We start from the raw sequence: 13,291 nt of genomic DNA, 5'->3' as shown, positions 1-13,291 counted from the left end.
TGCTCGAAGGGCATGGGAGACACCTGACACAGTGGAGCCAGTCCCTAGAAAGCCTAATAAATATATTACGGCCCCTCAAGACGAGGCTTATCTCACAAAGGGAGTTCCAGTGGACACTATGGTGGTGGCAGCTGCCACTAAAAAGGAGATGTCTGAATCTTCCTCATCTGTCCATCCACCTAACAGAGATTCCAGGACTATGGACAGGTATGGGAAGCGCATTTTTAGTTCAGCGGCTTTTTCCATGCGATCGTTGCACTACTTGACACATTTTACACGTTTACAGAGGGATCTAGTCAAAGAGTTGGGAGATACCCTCCAGGGTACTACAGATGCTGCTGTCGCGGATAAAGTTACAGCACAGCTCAATACCCTTACATCAATTGTGAACTCGTCCATGAGGCTCATTTCGTATGCAGCCGAAGGATCGAGTAGGGCTGCGGCTTCAGCGATTGCTCTTTGTAGACAATCCTGGATGCGCTTATGTTCCTTTGCGGAAGCCTTCAAGTCTTCCTTTACTAACGCCCCATTTGATGGTGCCACTCTCTTTGGCTCCAAAGTAAAGGAGACCCTTACCCGGTGTGAGCAAGAGGGAAAGACTCTGTCTGCTGTCGCAGTCCGTTTTTCCACCCCATCCAGACCGTACCCCAAAGGGCAACGAGGTGGAAAAATGTGGTTTCGAAAACCCCAAGGCTCTTTCCCAGGCACACAGGGTGATGCCCCCTCCAGAGGCAGAGGGGGGGCAGAAGTGGAAGATGTCGCCCTGGCGGCAGAGGGGGTCCGCAAAACCAAGGTGACAGGGATATGCTCTCTGGGAAGCCTTTCCAGCACTCCTGAGAGGAGGCCCGACTCTCCTGCTCTGGAGGCAGTTGGGGGTCACTTAGCTTTATACCCTCAGGCCTGGCAAAGTCTTACCTCAGACAAATGGGTAAAAAGCATTATTACCAGAGGTTACAGAATTCCATTTCTATTTCCCCCATTACCGCAAAAAAGACTCCCAGATGTACCGCTCCATCTGCGAGATCCTGCAGCTATAGAAATTTCAAGGCTGCTAGAAAAAAAGAGTCATCCAACCAGTCCCGGAGGACCAAAGAGGATTCGGAACTTACTCAAGGTTCTTTTTAGTTCCAAAAAAGACAGGGGACTGGAGGCCAATTCTGGACCTAAGCAAGCTCAATACCTTCGTCAAGAAAGAAAAGTTCCGGATGGTCACGCTTCAATTGATCCTTCCATTCTTACAGAAGGACGACTGGATGTGCTCAATAGATCTCAAGGACGCGTACTACCACATCAAAATGGCCAGAGCGTCCAGGGATCACTTGTGCTTCCAGCTGGGAGCCAGTCACTTTCAGTTTCGGGCTCTGCCCTTTGGTCTAACCTCAGCCCCCAGGGTTTTCACCAAATGCATGGCAGTGGTAGCGTCTCACTTGAGACGCCTAGGATTCCAGGTGTTTCCGTATCTGGACGACTGGCTTCTTACTGCCACCACCGAGCGTCGACTGATTCAGGCCAGGGATTACACACACGAACTTTGTGTTCATCTCAGAATTTCCATAAATTTCGAAAAATCTGCATTACAGCCATCACAGCATATCTCATTCATAGGAGCAGATTTGGATACCCGTTGCTTGATTCTAAGGCTTCCCTCAGAAAGAATAGCCTCTCTACAATATCACATTTCTCTTCTCCTGTTGTCCAAGAAATCCCCGGCCAAACTGGTTCTGAAAGTTTTGGGTCTCATGGCGGCTTCCCTCATTGCGATACCTTTGGGAAGACTGCACATGAGAGTTCTTCAATGGCTGCTATTCGCACAATGGTCGTTCCAACAGTTACCGCTGACACACGAAATTCACATCACAAACATCTGCAAATTGCACCTGTCTTGGTGGCTACAGAATTGCAATCTCTCCGGCGGCCGACCGTTTGTGCTACCCACTCCGACAGCTACGATGACCACGGACGCTTCCCTGATAGGGTGGGGGGGCATCTTTCAGGGACAGACAGTCCAAGGCGAATGGACCAATCTAGAGTACAACCTGCACATCAATGTTCTGGAGATGAGGGCAGTGTTTCTGGCGTTGCAACACTTTTCTCCCCTTCTACCTCTAGGGACCATTGCAGTTCAAACGGACAGCATGTCCGTAGTCTGGTACATAAACAAACAAGGGGGAACCAAATCTTACCAGTTGTGCAGAGAGGCCATGAGAATTTGGCAATGGGCAGAGTCCACGGATCACTTTCTGATAGCAACGCACATCCCGGGGTTATCCAACGTCATAGCGGACAGGTTGAGCAGAGCCATCCTATTACCTCACGAGTGGTCCCTCAAACAGACAATAGCGGACATGATATTCCGCAAGTGGGGCCAGCCTTGCTGCGATCTGTTTGCGTCTTCAATGAACGCCAAATGCAGAAGCTACTTCGCCTTATTGCCCCCGCCAGGGGAAGTCCCCAGGGACGCTCTGATTCACGATTGGCCCCCGGGTCGCCTGTACGCCTTCCCTCCTGTACCTCTGATTCCAAGGTTTCTGCAGAAAGCCAAGGACCCGGAGAGGACTGTAATTCTCATTGCCCCATTCTGGCCTCGTCAAATTTGGTTTCCCTTTCTTCAAGCACACGAAATACGGGAACCCTGGATCCTGGACCCGGAGCCGGATCTACTGACCCACTCGTCAGGGTGTCCCCACCCGTCGCTCCTGTCCCTCAGACTAGCAGCTTGGCTGCTCCGCTTCCCTTCTTAGCCAGGTCTGATCTTCTTTCTCCTGCGGTTCAAAATATTCTAGTAGCTTCTCATAAAGCTTCCACTACAAAGATTTACACTAGTAAGTGGAAGCGTTTTGTATACTGGGCAACTGCGCAACATTTGGATCCCTTAATAGCCCCACTAAACAAAGTCTTAGAGTTTCTATCCGTGCTATTTCACCAAGGAGCTTCTCCTGCCACCTTGAGGGTTCAATTGGCTGCTATTTCAGACTTTCATGTAGGAGAAAATGGAGCGCCTATTATGGCTCATAGGCTTTGTAAGGCTTTTCTAAAAGGGTCTTTTCATATTAGGCCACCAGTCAGGTTTCCTACAGCACTATGGAATCTGAACCTCCTGTTATCACAACTAATGCTACCACCCTTTGAACCAGCCTCTTCCTGTTCCTTGAAGTTCTTGTCATGGAAAACTCTCTTTCTAGTAGCTATCACTTCAGCCAGATGAGTATCATAACTTCAAGCTCTTTCCATTAAACACCCATATTTGATCTTTCACCCTGATAGGGTATCCCTTCGCACCAACCCATCCTTTCTTCCCAAGGTTTGTTCAGTCAATAACATTAATCAGTACATTGAGCTCCCCACATTTTTCAAGAACCATTCCAATAAGCTGGAATATATGTTACACAAGTTGGATGTTCATAGACAACTCAGATTCTACTTTGATATAACAAAGGATCACAGAAAAGCAGATCAACTCTTTATAGCCTTTGCAGACAGCAGAAAGGGCATGGCAGTGACGAAGCGTACCCTTTCCAAATGGCTATCTGACTGTATTACTTTTGTTTATACTGCTACTGAGCAGAGTTTACCCGTCAAACTGAAAGGACATTTTACTAGATCAATATCTACATCCCTGGCTCATGCGGCCCGCCTACCTTTGGACACTATTTGGGCGGCCGCCACTTGGTCTAAACCACATACGTTCATCACTCATTACAAAGTGGATAGGGTTTCCAGGGACAGGGCAACCTTTGGTTCCACTGTGCTCAGGAACATTCTTCCGTGAGTCTCTCAGGGTCACGGAGCTAGGGACACTACCCATGTGTAAGAACAAACGGCAAGATTGAACACTCTCGCATATAGAAGTTATGTCCTTACCATAACGTTCCATGTGGAGTGTTCATCTCGCCTTTGTTCTTACATTCCCACCCTCAGGTCAGGAAGAACGTCCAGTTTAGATGTCTGGTTTGGTTCTCCCGCTTCTGATTCTCTCAGCTGTTACTGCTGGTTTCAGCTACGCCTTAGCATGTATGTTTGTATGTTTCATTCCCGTTGGGATCTGGTATTGTTTGCAAACTAGATCTGAGGTAAAGGCAGAGGGAATTGTGGGAGATAGGTTGGTCTCGAGCTTCTTCTCGATGCAGAGCTTTGCCAAGCGGCCGACTCGGAGCCGATGATCGGCTCCGAACCCATGTGTAAGAACAAAGGCGAGATGAACACTCCACATGGAGCGTTATGGTAAGGACATAACTTCTATTTTCTGTCATTCATTGTCTAAGGGCAGAGTCCTTTTGGTGGGCAGAGGCTTGCAACCACAACAAGGGACTTCCTTGCACTCAACCCCTCGCCGCCCAAACCCTGTCAACAGATGCATCAGACTATGCATGAGGGGCTCACTTGGCAGGCAAATGCATTCAAGGAAAATGGAGCTCGGGACAAATTCACCTGCGTATAAATCATAAAGAAATGTTAGCTGTACAAAATGCTCTGACAACCTTCAAATGCCTTTTCCTTCCAGGACAACTTTTGATAAAGATAGACAACACCACAGTTATGTGGTACATAGACAAGCAGGGGAGAACTCATTCTTACCCACTCTGCCAATTAGCCATGGCCCTGTGGAACACAGCCTTGAGCAACCAAGTGCACCTGCAAGCTCAATTCCTGCCAGGCAAACAAAATACACTGGCAGACGACGTAAGCAGAAAACTACTGGACCCACACATGTGGAAACTGGAAGCCAACTCATTCGCTTTCTAATCAACAGGTGGGGGGACACCAGAGGTGGACATCTTTGTCTCCCCCCAAAACCATCAATTCAGCAAACTTTGCACCAAAAATCCCCACAACCAAGCATGGAGAGTGGATGCCTTATCTTTTTCATGGGAAAAACTCTCAATTTATGCCTTTCCCCCCTCTGCCCCTCCTCTCAAAAGTACTACTCAAGATCAAGCAGGACAGACCAAGGACAATCCTTATTGCACCAGACTGGCCACGCCATCACTGGTACCCACTCCTACGCAGTCTGACAGCAGTGCCACCCTGGTAACTACATCAGACCCCCTTCCTGCTCTCCCAGCAGGAGGGACAGATTTTACATCCTCATCTGCAAACACTGAGCCTTGCAGCCTGGCTTCTTCCCTGAACACAACACCAGCAGTCCTCAGCAAACAGGTGTTGGACGTCATATTTGAGGCCAGAAGGCCTAGTACTAGGAAATCCTATTCAGAAAAGTGGAAAAGATATGTTCTTGGAGCCAATCTCTAGGAAAGGACACAGCCATGCCCTCCTTACCTCGAATTCTAGATTGCCTAGCAGAGCTGCTCCACAAAGGCCTTTCCTTCTCATCAATTAAGATTCATGCCTCTCCCATCTCAGCTCATTACATTACGGAGCCACCTCTCTTTTTTCACCCTCTGATCAAACAGTTCCTGAGAGGAGCTAACAATTTAAGTCGCCCTCAGAAAAGCTCCCACCCCTACCTGGGACCTTTTCTTTGTATTAGAGAAGCTCATGCTTCCCCCTTTTGAACCTGCTAGTACAGCAGCATTAAAATTCCTCTCTTAGAAAACAGCCTTACTTTTAGCCATCACTTTCAGCAAGAAGATTGTCTGAGCTACAGGCACTAATGGCTGTGGAACCCTTCATTATTTTCCAGGCTGACAGGGTCTCCATCAGGAATAACCTATCATTCATGCCCTAGATGGTATCCATTGTGACTTTAAACCAATCCATCCATTTACCAACCTTTTCCCTAATCCTCAGAATAAAGGGGAAAGGATCCTGCACTCCTTGGACATGCACAGACAGTTCACGCCCTACCTTGACAGGACTAAGCCTTTCAGAAAATCTGACCAGCTGCTAGTCAACTTTGCTATAGGGGGCAGAGGACAAGGCCATTTCAAAGCAAACCATTTCCAAATGGATAGCACACTGCATCCATTTCTGCTACAAACACCATGGAAAACCTACCCCACAGGGGATCAGAACTCATTCCCCTAAGGCTACCTCAACGTCTACAGCATTTCTCAGGGGAGTCCCTACCAGGGATATCTTGGAAGCTGCAACCTGGAGTTCTGTACACACCTTCACCAAGCATTACCACTTACCTGTTCTTTCTAAATCCAGAGCTGGATTTGCCACAGCAGTCTTACAAGGCCTGCTAGTCAGCCCTAATACTTCTTGACAGCCCCCACTCTTCCTCAGCTTTGTGAATCAACCCAAGTGTGATGACTGCAGCAGTGAAATATGAACAACATAGTACAGTTGTGTACACTTACCATAAATGTAGATGTTGGAGTATATTCACTGTTGCAGTCCTCCCTCCAGCCCCCTGACTTTTCTAGACTTTCTACCTTTCCTCTTTTTGGCCATATGTTATGGCTATGGTGTTTACTTTTTACTGGAGGTGTTCCACACCGTGTAATTGCTTCCTATTTTGGGGGCTCCTGACATCGGAGGCAAGAAAAACTGATGTAATGGCATCGGCTGCATGTTTTATACCCCTGACGTCCTGATGTCATGGAAGAGGCGACAGCATCCGACGTAGAAATCCCAAGACTCTGGTATTCAGGCCGACTGAGGGCTATCTGCAGGCAGATAACCTAAGTGTGATGACTGCAGCAGTGAATACACTCGAACATCTACATTTATGGTAAGTGTACACAACTGTACTTTTTACACTCATCCATGGCCCTAAAGACTTTTTCAAAAAAGTCGATCAGATTAAGTAGGCATGAACTGCCCATGACAAAGCTAAATTGGGTTGGGTCCAGTGTTTGGAGGTTTCCTATGTCATTATTTATCAGGTCCATGATTATTCTTTCCATTACCTTGTATACAAGACTAGTCACACTTTATGGGTCTGTAATTACCCTGTTCAGTTGATGGTCCACCTTTGTGCAGCAGGATGGATGTTGCTGGTCCTCCACTCTATCGGGACAAAGCCAGACCAGAGACTTTGGTTAAATAGGGATCCCAGTTGGCCTGATAGGGCCTGATTCAAGCTGTTTAAGAGGCAACCTGGTATATCATCAGGCCCCATTGAAGACATGCTTTTAGCTATAGAGAGCACAGTAGCAACCTGTTCTTTAATGATAATTGAATGGGGAAGGGTGGAGGGTATTTCTCGGAGGAAAACTGGGGGTGGTGGTGAGGTGGTATTTGAGCTGAATTTAGCAGTCAGCAGATTTACTACATCATCTGAGTGTAGTTGATGCTGTCCACAACTAATTCTGCATATTGTTGGATGTTGCCCTTAAGATTGTGGATATAACTGAAAATGTCTTATGGTTATCCTTAGCTTTGGAAGGTATTGTTGCCTTAAAGTCCGCATTCAGTCTTGATTAGTTCCCTGATTTACTTGTTTAGACTAATGAGGGACATGTTGCTCTGTTGTGCACATTCCCTCTTAGCTCTTGACAGGGTTTCCTTTCTTTTGTTGTTTAACCTATTAATACTAGGGGTCAACCAGTATGGCTTGTTTCTGCAGTTTGACCTGGGCTTATTTCAGTCTGCTGCAGCCATTTCTCTGCAGTTATTTATATGGTCATACAGGGCTTTTATGTATGCCTTTGCTTAGGCTTCTGTGTATTCTGGATTTGGGGGAGCTTGGAAACTAGCTATGCTGTCTCTTAGTTGGAGGTAGTTACCCTTGGAAATTTCTTAAAGTTTTAAAGTTAGGTGGGGGGGCTCTAGTTTTACCTTTATTTGAAGGTAGACTGCTTTGTGGTCAGATCTTACCAGTGAAAACGTCACATTTAGGGAGGAGTACAGCACTCCACCCATATTTGTGAGTACCATATCTATCATATTTAAATCCCTAATAGGGGTGCAGTCTAGCTGCTCCAGAGTATTAGAGTTTACTAAGTCAAGCAATCTTTGGACCTGCATTTTTGTGCCGTGTATGCCTCCCAGTTAATGGGGGGGGGGGGGGGGGGGTAGTTAAAATCACACATGAGACTGGTATTGGGCTGAATGGTTAGTAATTCCCTCATAAGTCCCAGTTCAAACTTGAACTTAAACACTGTTTACAAAAAAAACCTGGTCCTGACCCTGTTGAGCTCCAACCTGATTCAAGCTACCCTCCTCCTAAATCTACTTTCTTCTCTCATTTCATTCTCTTTGCTCAGTTCTTTCTCCTTTCCATAGTGCTAATACTACTACATACCAACACCCTTTTTCTTCTAAATAATCCTTTGCATCTAGATTGTCTTGTTGTCACTGTATAAATATGCACTGAAACCTGTACAAAACTGTTAAATTAGTTAATTTCACTTTGTTGTATATATTCTTGTTATATGCCGTTTGTGATGTAATGTTTTTGTCTTGAATGGCTGTAATTGTAACTGGAGCTTTTCTCCTCAGGTCTCTACTGAAAACGAGCCTTTGGCTCAGCTGGACCAACCCGGTTAACAAATGACAAATAAGTGACAGAAAATAAATAAATACTTTTTGTAACTTCATATGTGATGTATGGGTTTCCTGGTTCATGGTGGGGGACCTGTAACTGTCAAGAATATGGTAATGTTTTTTTCCCCATGTTTAGTTAGATGTGGAGTATCTCAAGCGTGTCATATTGTTTGACCAGCCTTGAGATGTGCTCATCCTTTATGTAGATGGACCTCACCGTTTTGCTCTTTCATGTTCAGTGAGTGATCGGAACGCATGAAAGGCATTATAGACATGCACAGTATGAGTGCTTTACATGGCTTTGAATCATGTTTCAGTAACTGCACAGATGTCAGCATTTTCCAGGGTGAGAAGTGCTTCTAGGAAGTGCAGTTTCTTATTGAGACTACTGCCACTGAGCAGTGACACCTTTAACTTGTCCTGAGTAGATTTTGCTATGTTGGAAGGTTTGTCTATTTGGCAATGCCTACAAAAGGCACTATAGAGATGGCTAATGTCCAAAAGCGTAGTGGTGATAGGTGAAGTTTATTCCTGGCAAAATAGTTTGACCCGATAGCTATGTCCTCTCAGGCTAACAAGTATTGGACCCCTTTAGATTGACACCAATAGACATGGCAATTGTTAAAGTTGATAATTTTCTTTTGATATTTTGGCATTATCCTTGGAGATGAGACTGCTGCTTAATGCTAGGCTTACAACTGCTTGTGACACACATTCTTATTGTGCAATCGTGTCTCTCTTCATATAGTCTAAGGAGATGCATCTCGGATCATTCATGCCCAAGTGGACTGTGACAGAGCCATACTGGTATTTGGGGGTAAGTGTCTTGAGTGTGTCCATGGTCTGGCTGATCATAGCTCCTGACAGGCAACTAACTGTAATCTTCTCTTTATCCAGCCTGGTAAGAGGGGTATAAGTGTGTCTCACAGTGGAGTCTCCTCCTACCATAATATTGGGCTGGAGGGGTGTTTAGCCATATTGGCATGTTAATTAAGATAACTACATCTCTCACGCACGGTATATATCTGTCCAAGAATTAAGTGGTTCTCATTGCACCTAAGGCAGTTGCTGCATAGCCTCAGTGTGCCAATGCCCACCAGGCTAGATGCAGAGATAGCAGGAAAGTGCATATCCATGGTTTTAGGTCCTGTTGTGTACTTTGCAAGGGATAGAATTGGAGGGTGTTTGTAACTGGGCAAGGGATGGATGGTTACTTTGGTGATGTTGCCCAAACCAGATGCTCTGTAAGCTGCATTAGTCTCGGGTGCTGTAATGTAATGTAGACCCGAATAGTCCTAACTATATGTAGTTGTGCTGCTCACCATGCAAACTAGCTGCCCTGTGAGTAGAGCAGGACAGAGGTAAAGTTCTGAGGTAGTTTTTATAGGGAAATTTCAACTTCTTGTGATTGTGTATATACAAGGTGCCACTAACCACCACTTTGTGAAGAACAGCATCACACAAAAGGGAGGGTTATGTACAATCAGAATAAAGCAAGTTTTCCACTAATTATGCCTGAAGGCCCATCAGGTAAGCATGCAGTCAACTTTCTACCAGCAATTCCCAGCACAGATGGATGAGATCAAGCATCTCCTGCCATCGACTTTGACACTCTTATTGTAAAATGCCTGGTTTGGAGCCCAACTGTTAAGGGACCACAAACAGAGGGCCTAATTCTAGATAAATGTCTCTGGATAACAATGTATTTAAATGCAGAACAGTAGCCCTTACAACACTTAGAAAATTTAACTTCTAAACTTTAAATAAGCGTAGAAAACAATAAAGAGCACATATCTTTCAGAGTATAATTAAAACAATTAAAGCAAGCACAAAATGCTATTTAATGCTGTTTGTCTTGCCAAGGATGGCTTCAGATGTATCTGGGGACTTTGTCCCAGTTGTTGAAGTGGCTGAAAAAAGGGATCGGATACGAAGTCAAACCCTTACCATAACATTAAATTCATGTTGTCTTTTTCATATGTCTCAACATCTCCCCCCCACCAAATTAACATTTCTCTGTGGCGCCTGATGGACCGCACTGATCTTACCTGGAGCTTTGGATTTTAGCAGTCTGCTAGTTTGCCGCTGTTAATTAAGGGGTGCCTCCTATTGGTTGTGATATCTTTTGTGGGGCAAACTCGATCTGAAGGACTGGTAGGATGGTGGCACATCATGAGAAGGGGCAGAACCTGAGGGTTGAAGCCTAAAGTCTAGTCTAAATTACCAAACTTGTATCTGGTATACCCTTTTATTGAGACTGACGAAGATATCATGGATCTAGTTTTAAGTACATAACTTTTGTTTAATATTTGCTGTTCTTATAAAATAAGAAAAGAAAAAAACTGTCATGGCATAAATTGAAAATTAATTTAGGCTTTATTCTTTCCCATTTCCTTTCAGCACGTGATTGTACAGTTCTTTTACAAATGGTCATTTACTTGTGTCTATTTTTATATTAACAGCTGGTTCTTTCATTTTTTAGGTATCCAGACTTCAGTAAATGTTGAAATTCTGATGAAGCATTTCAGAGCATGGTGTATAAAGAAATTAGAGAATTCAATTTCTGCAGAAGTTTTGGGGGCAGAGTTTCAGACAAGCCCTGAACACATTCATGCAGTATACATGTACTTCTTTGAGAACTGCAGCCCTAATCAGCTTAAAGAGTTTTTCTTAAACATACCAGCGATATTTGTGCCAGATGTATGGTATGTAACTGCATTTCTCAAACTGATGTGAAGTATTTCAAATGATCCAGTATACATTATACTTTAAATATCCCTGTCACAGTGACTTCATTGTTTATTTGCATTTATTCAGCAGTGTGTGCCTGATAGTTAGGAGTAAGCTGTGAACATTTTACATGAAATCATGTTGCAGTACCTTGCTGTTGATTTCTAATTTTTAAAAATCTAGGATCTATCTTAAAACATTTGCATAACCATTTTATTCTGAATTTAAATAGAATTTAGTAGAACATTTCTGGCTTTACTATGCCTTAGGGAGCTTTCTTGTAATTGAATTATGAACACACTTGTTTGTGGAAGATGCACCTTGTTTACTGAAAGTAGATGAGTTTCAACTTGCCTGTTTCAGAAACTTTTAAATGACTTCATCTTTTCTGACAGAATGCCACCATTCATTTTCATCGAGAAGTTCTGATCCAGAAGTATTTAGACCCCTTTCTTCCTAAGCATGTAAAAAGGATCTGTCATGCGTACAGGTCTTGTATATGTTCATTGTGATGAAATGGGATTTTGTGTGATGTTCATCGTGTTTCACTGTTGCAGTCATCACTGTAGGGTTCTTCCTGCCGGCAGGCAGCCCTCGGTCAGCCAAAATCCCAAAGTCTGGGTCCGGCATCGGCTGTTCAGTCATGCTCCCTGACGTCATAGCGTCAGGAATACAAAGCTGCCAGCCGACGCCATGTTTTCCAGTCTTTCTTGCTGTGAGGTGGACGCAGTTCGCAAGTGCCGGTCGGCTGACTCCTGATATTTTTCGTGCTTCATTCCAAAGACTTTCTTCTTCTTCTTAAAGCTAAGTACCCCGTTGGGGAAACTTTTTTCTTGCTCCAGTCCGATGTCAGAAAAAGTTAATAATTGTATTTCTTGTGGGAAGCAAATACCTCATAAGGATTTCCACTCTTACTGTATTCCTTGTTTAGGCCCTGACCACGATGTAGCTAGTTGTCGGTTTTGTGCTAGATTTAACCAACGTACTATTAAGCGGAGATACGATTTTGCTTTTCACTACTTTGGCAGGTGATTTAATTACAATATGTCGTCGGACATGCTTCCGACTTCCGGATTTCACAAACGACGCAAGGATAAGGACAGGCCTCCGAGGTCCAAATCAGACGACGGTTTACAAGTAGAGCCAGCTACAGGTTCGGCCGTCGTCAGTGAGGCGCTTTCGCAGCCCCTATCATTGGCCATTACAGAACCGATTGCCGAAATGGACTCCCACGAGGAGACAACTAGGCCTTTGAGTACTACAGGTGCAGGATCTTCGGACAATGCTCCCTCGGATGGGGCCGGAGCCGCTGTGCAGGTACCGGCTTCCGAGGGGGTTTTCAGGCCTACACAGCTTCAAATAAAGGCAAAGACAAAGGCGAAGACTCCTTCTAAATCAAAGACTCAAGCCCAGGCCTCCTCTGATCTGGGATCCAAGTCTCAGAAACAAATGCTTAAAATGGCGGAGGACTTACTAACTGATTAGGGGTTCACATCCCCCTCCAGACAAAAGGCCAAGGTGAGAACTGGATTATGAATCCTCTGATCAGGCATCTATTTCTTCAGTGTCTTCCTCTGAACAGGAATACACTTTCCCTCCTTATGAGGATTCTGATGCTGAGGAATCCATTCCTTCAGCTTCTCCCCCTGAGGATTTTTCTTTTGGGGAAACTTTACATGACATGAGGGAACATTTTCACTGGGAAGGACAGGAGTACTCTGAATCTAAGAGAAGGCTTAGAGATTTCCTTCTTCTTCCCCAACACAGACCCCTGGCTATTCTTCCTATTTTGGATATTGTGGATGATGTTTTTTTCTGAGGCTAATTTAACTCCTGACTCCTTTCCTCCAGCTCCTGCAAAGCCTGACCGATATTACAGGGTCCCTGACTCCCACCAGTTTCTTTATAAAAATCCTGCTGCTAATCCAGAAACCATTTCTCAGGGTCCTAAGGGTGTTAAGGCTGCCTCTGCTAAAAACCCTATTTTGTCAGATAAGGATTCTAGAGCTTTGGAGAGATGGGGCAAAAAAGTGTACACTTCTGCTACTTTATCCATTAGGGCTTTAAATTGTCAATTTCATATGCTAAAATATCAGCAATTTCTTCTGTCTGTTACGAAACAAAAGCTAGGTACCATTTCTGCATGTGCAGATAATAAGGAATTACA

The 13,291-nt window shown here is 44.7% G+C and overlaps 1 protein-coding gene across 1 annotated transcript in view; it reads left to right on the top strand.

Annotated features, from left to right (window-relative positions):
- LOC122799218 overlaps positions 1-13,291 on the top strand; it is a 1,108,404-nt gene that overhangs the window by 49,384 nt on the left and 1,045,729 nt on the right. The window contains exon 2 of the mRNA XM_044068137.1: positions 10,877-11,099. Within this exon, the coding sequence (XP_043924072.1) occupies positions 10,909-11,099 (191 nt within the window). The 5' untranslated portion in view covers positions 10,877-10,908. The remainder of the gene's footprint in view (positions 1-10,876; positions 11,100-13,291) is intronic.

Source organism: Protopterus annectens, chromosome 4.part0, assembly GCF_019279795.1.
Source record: "Protopterus annectens isolate FY-2018-M chromosome 4.part0, PAN1.0, whole genome shotgun sequence".
Taxonomy (NCBI): Eukaryota; Metazoa; Chordata; order Ceratodontiformes; family Protopteridae; genus Protopterus; species Protopterus annectens.
Note: the sequence above shows the minus strand (reverse complement) of the source record. Positions and strands in the feature narration are given on the sequence as shown.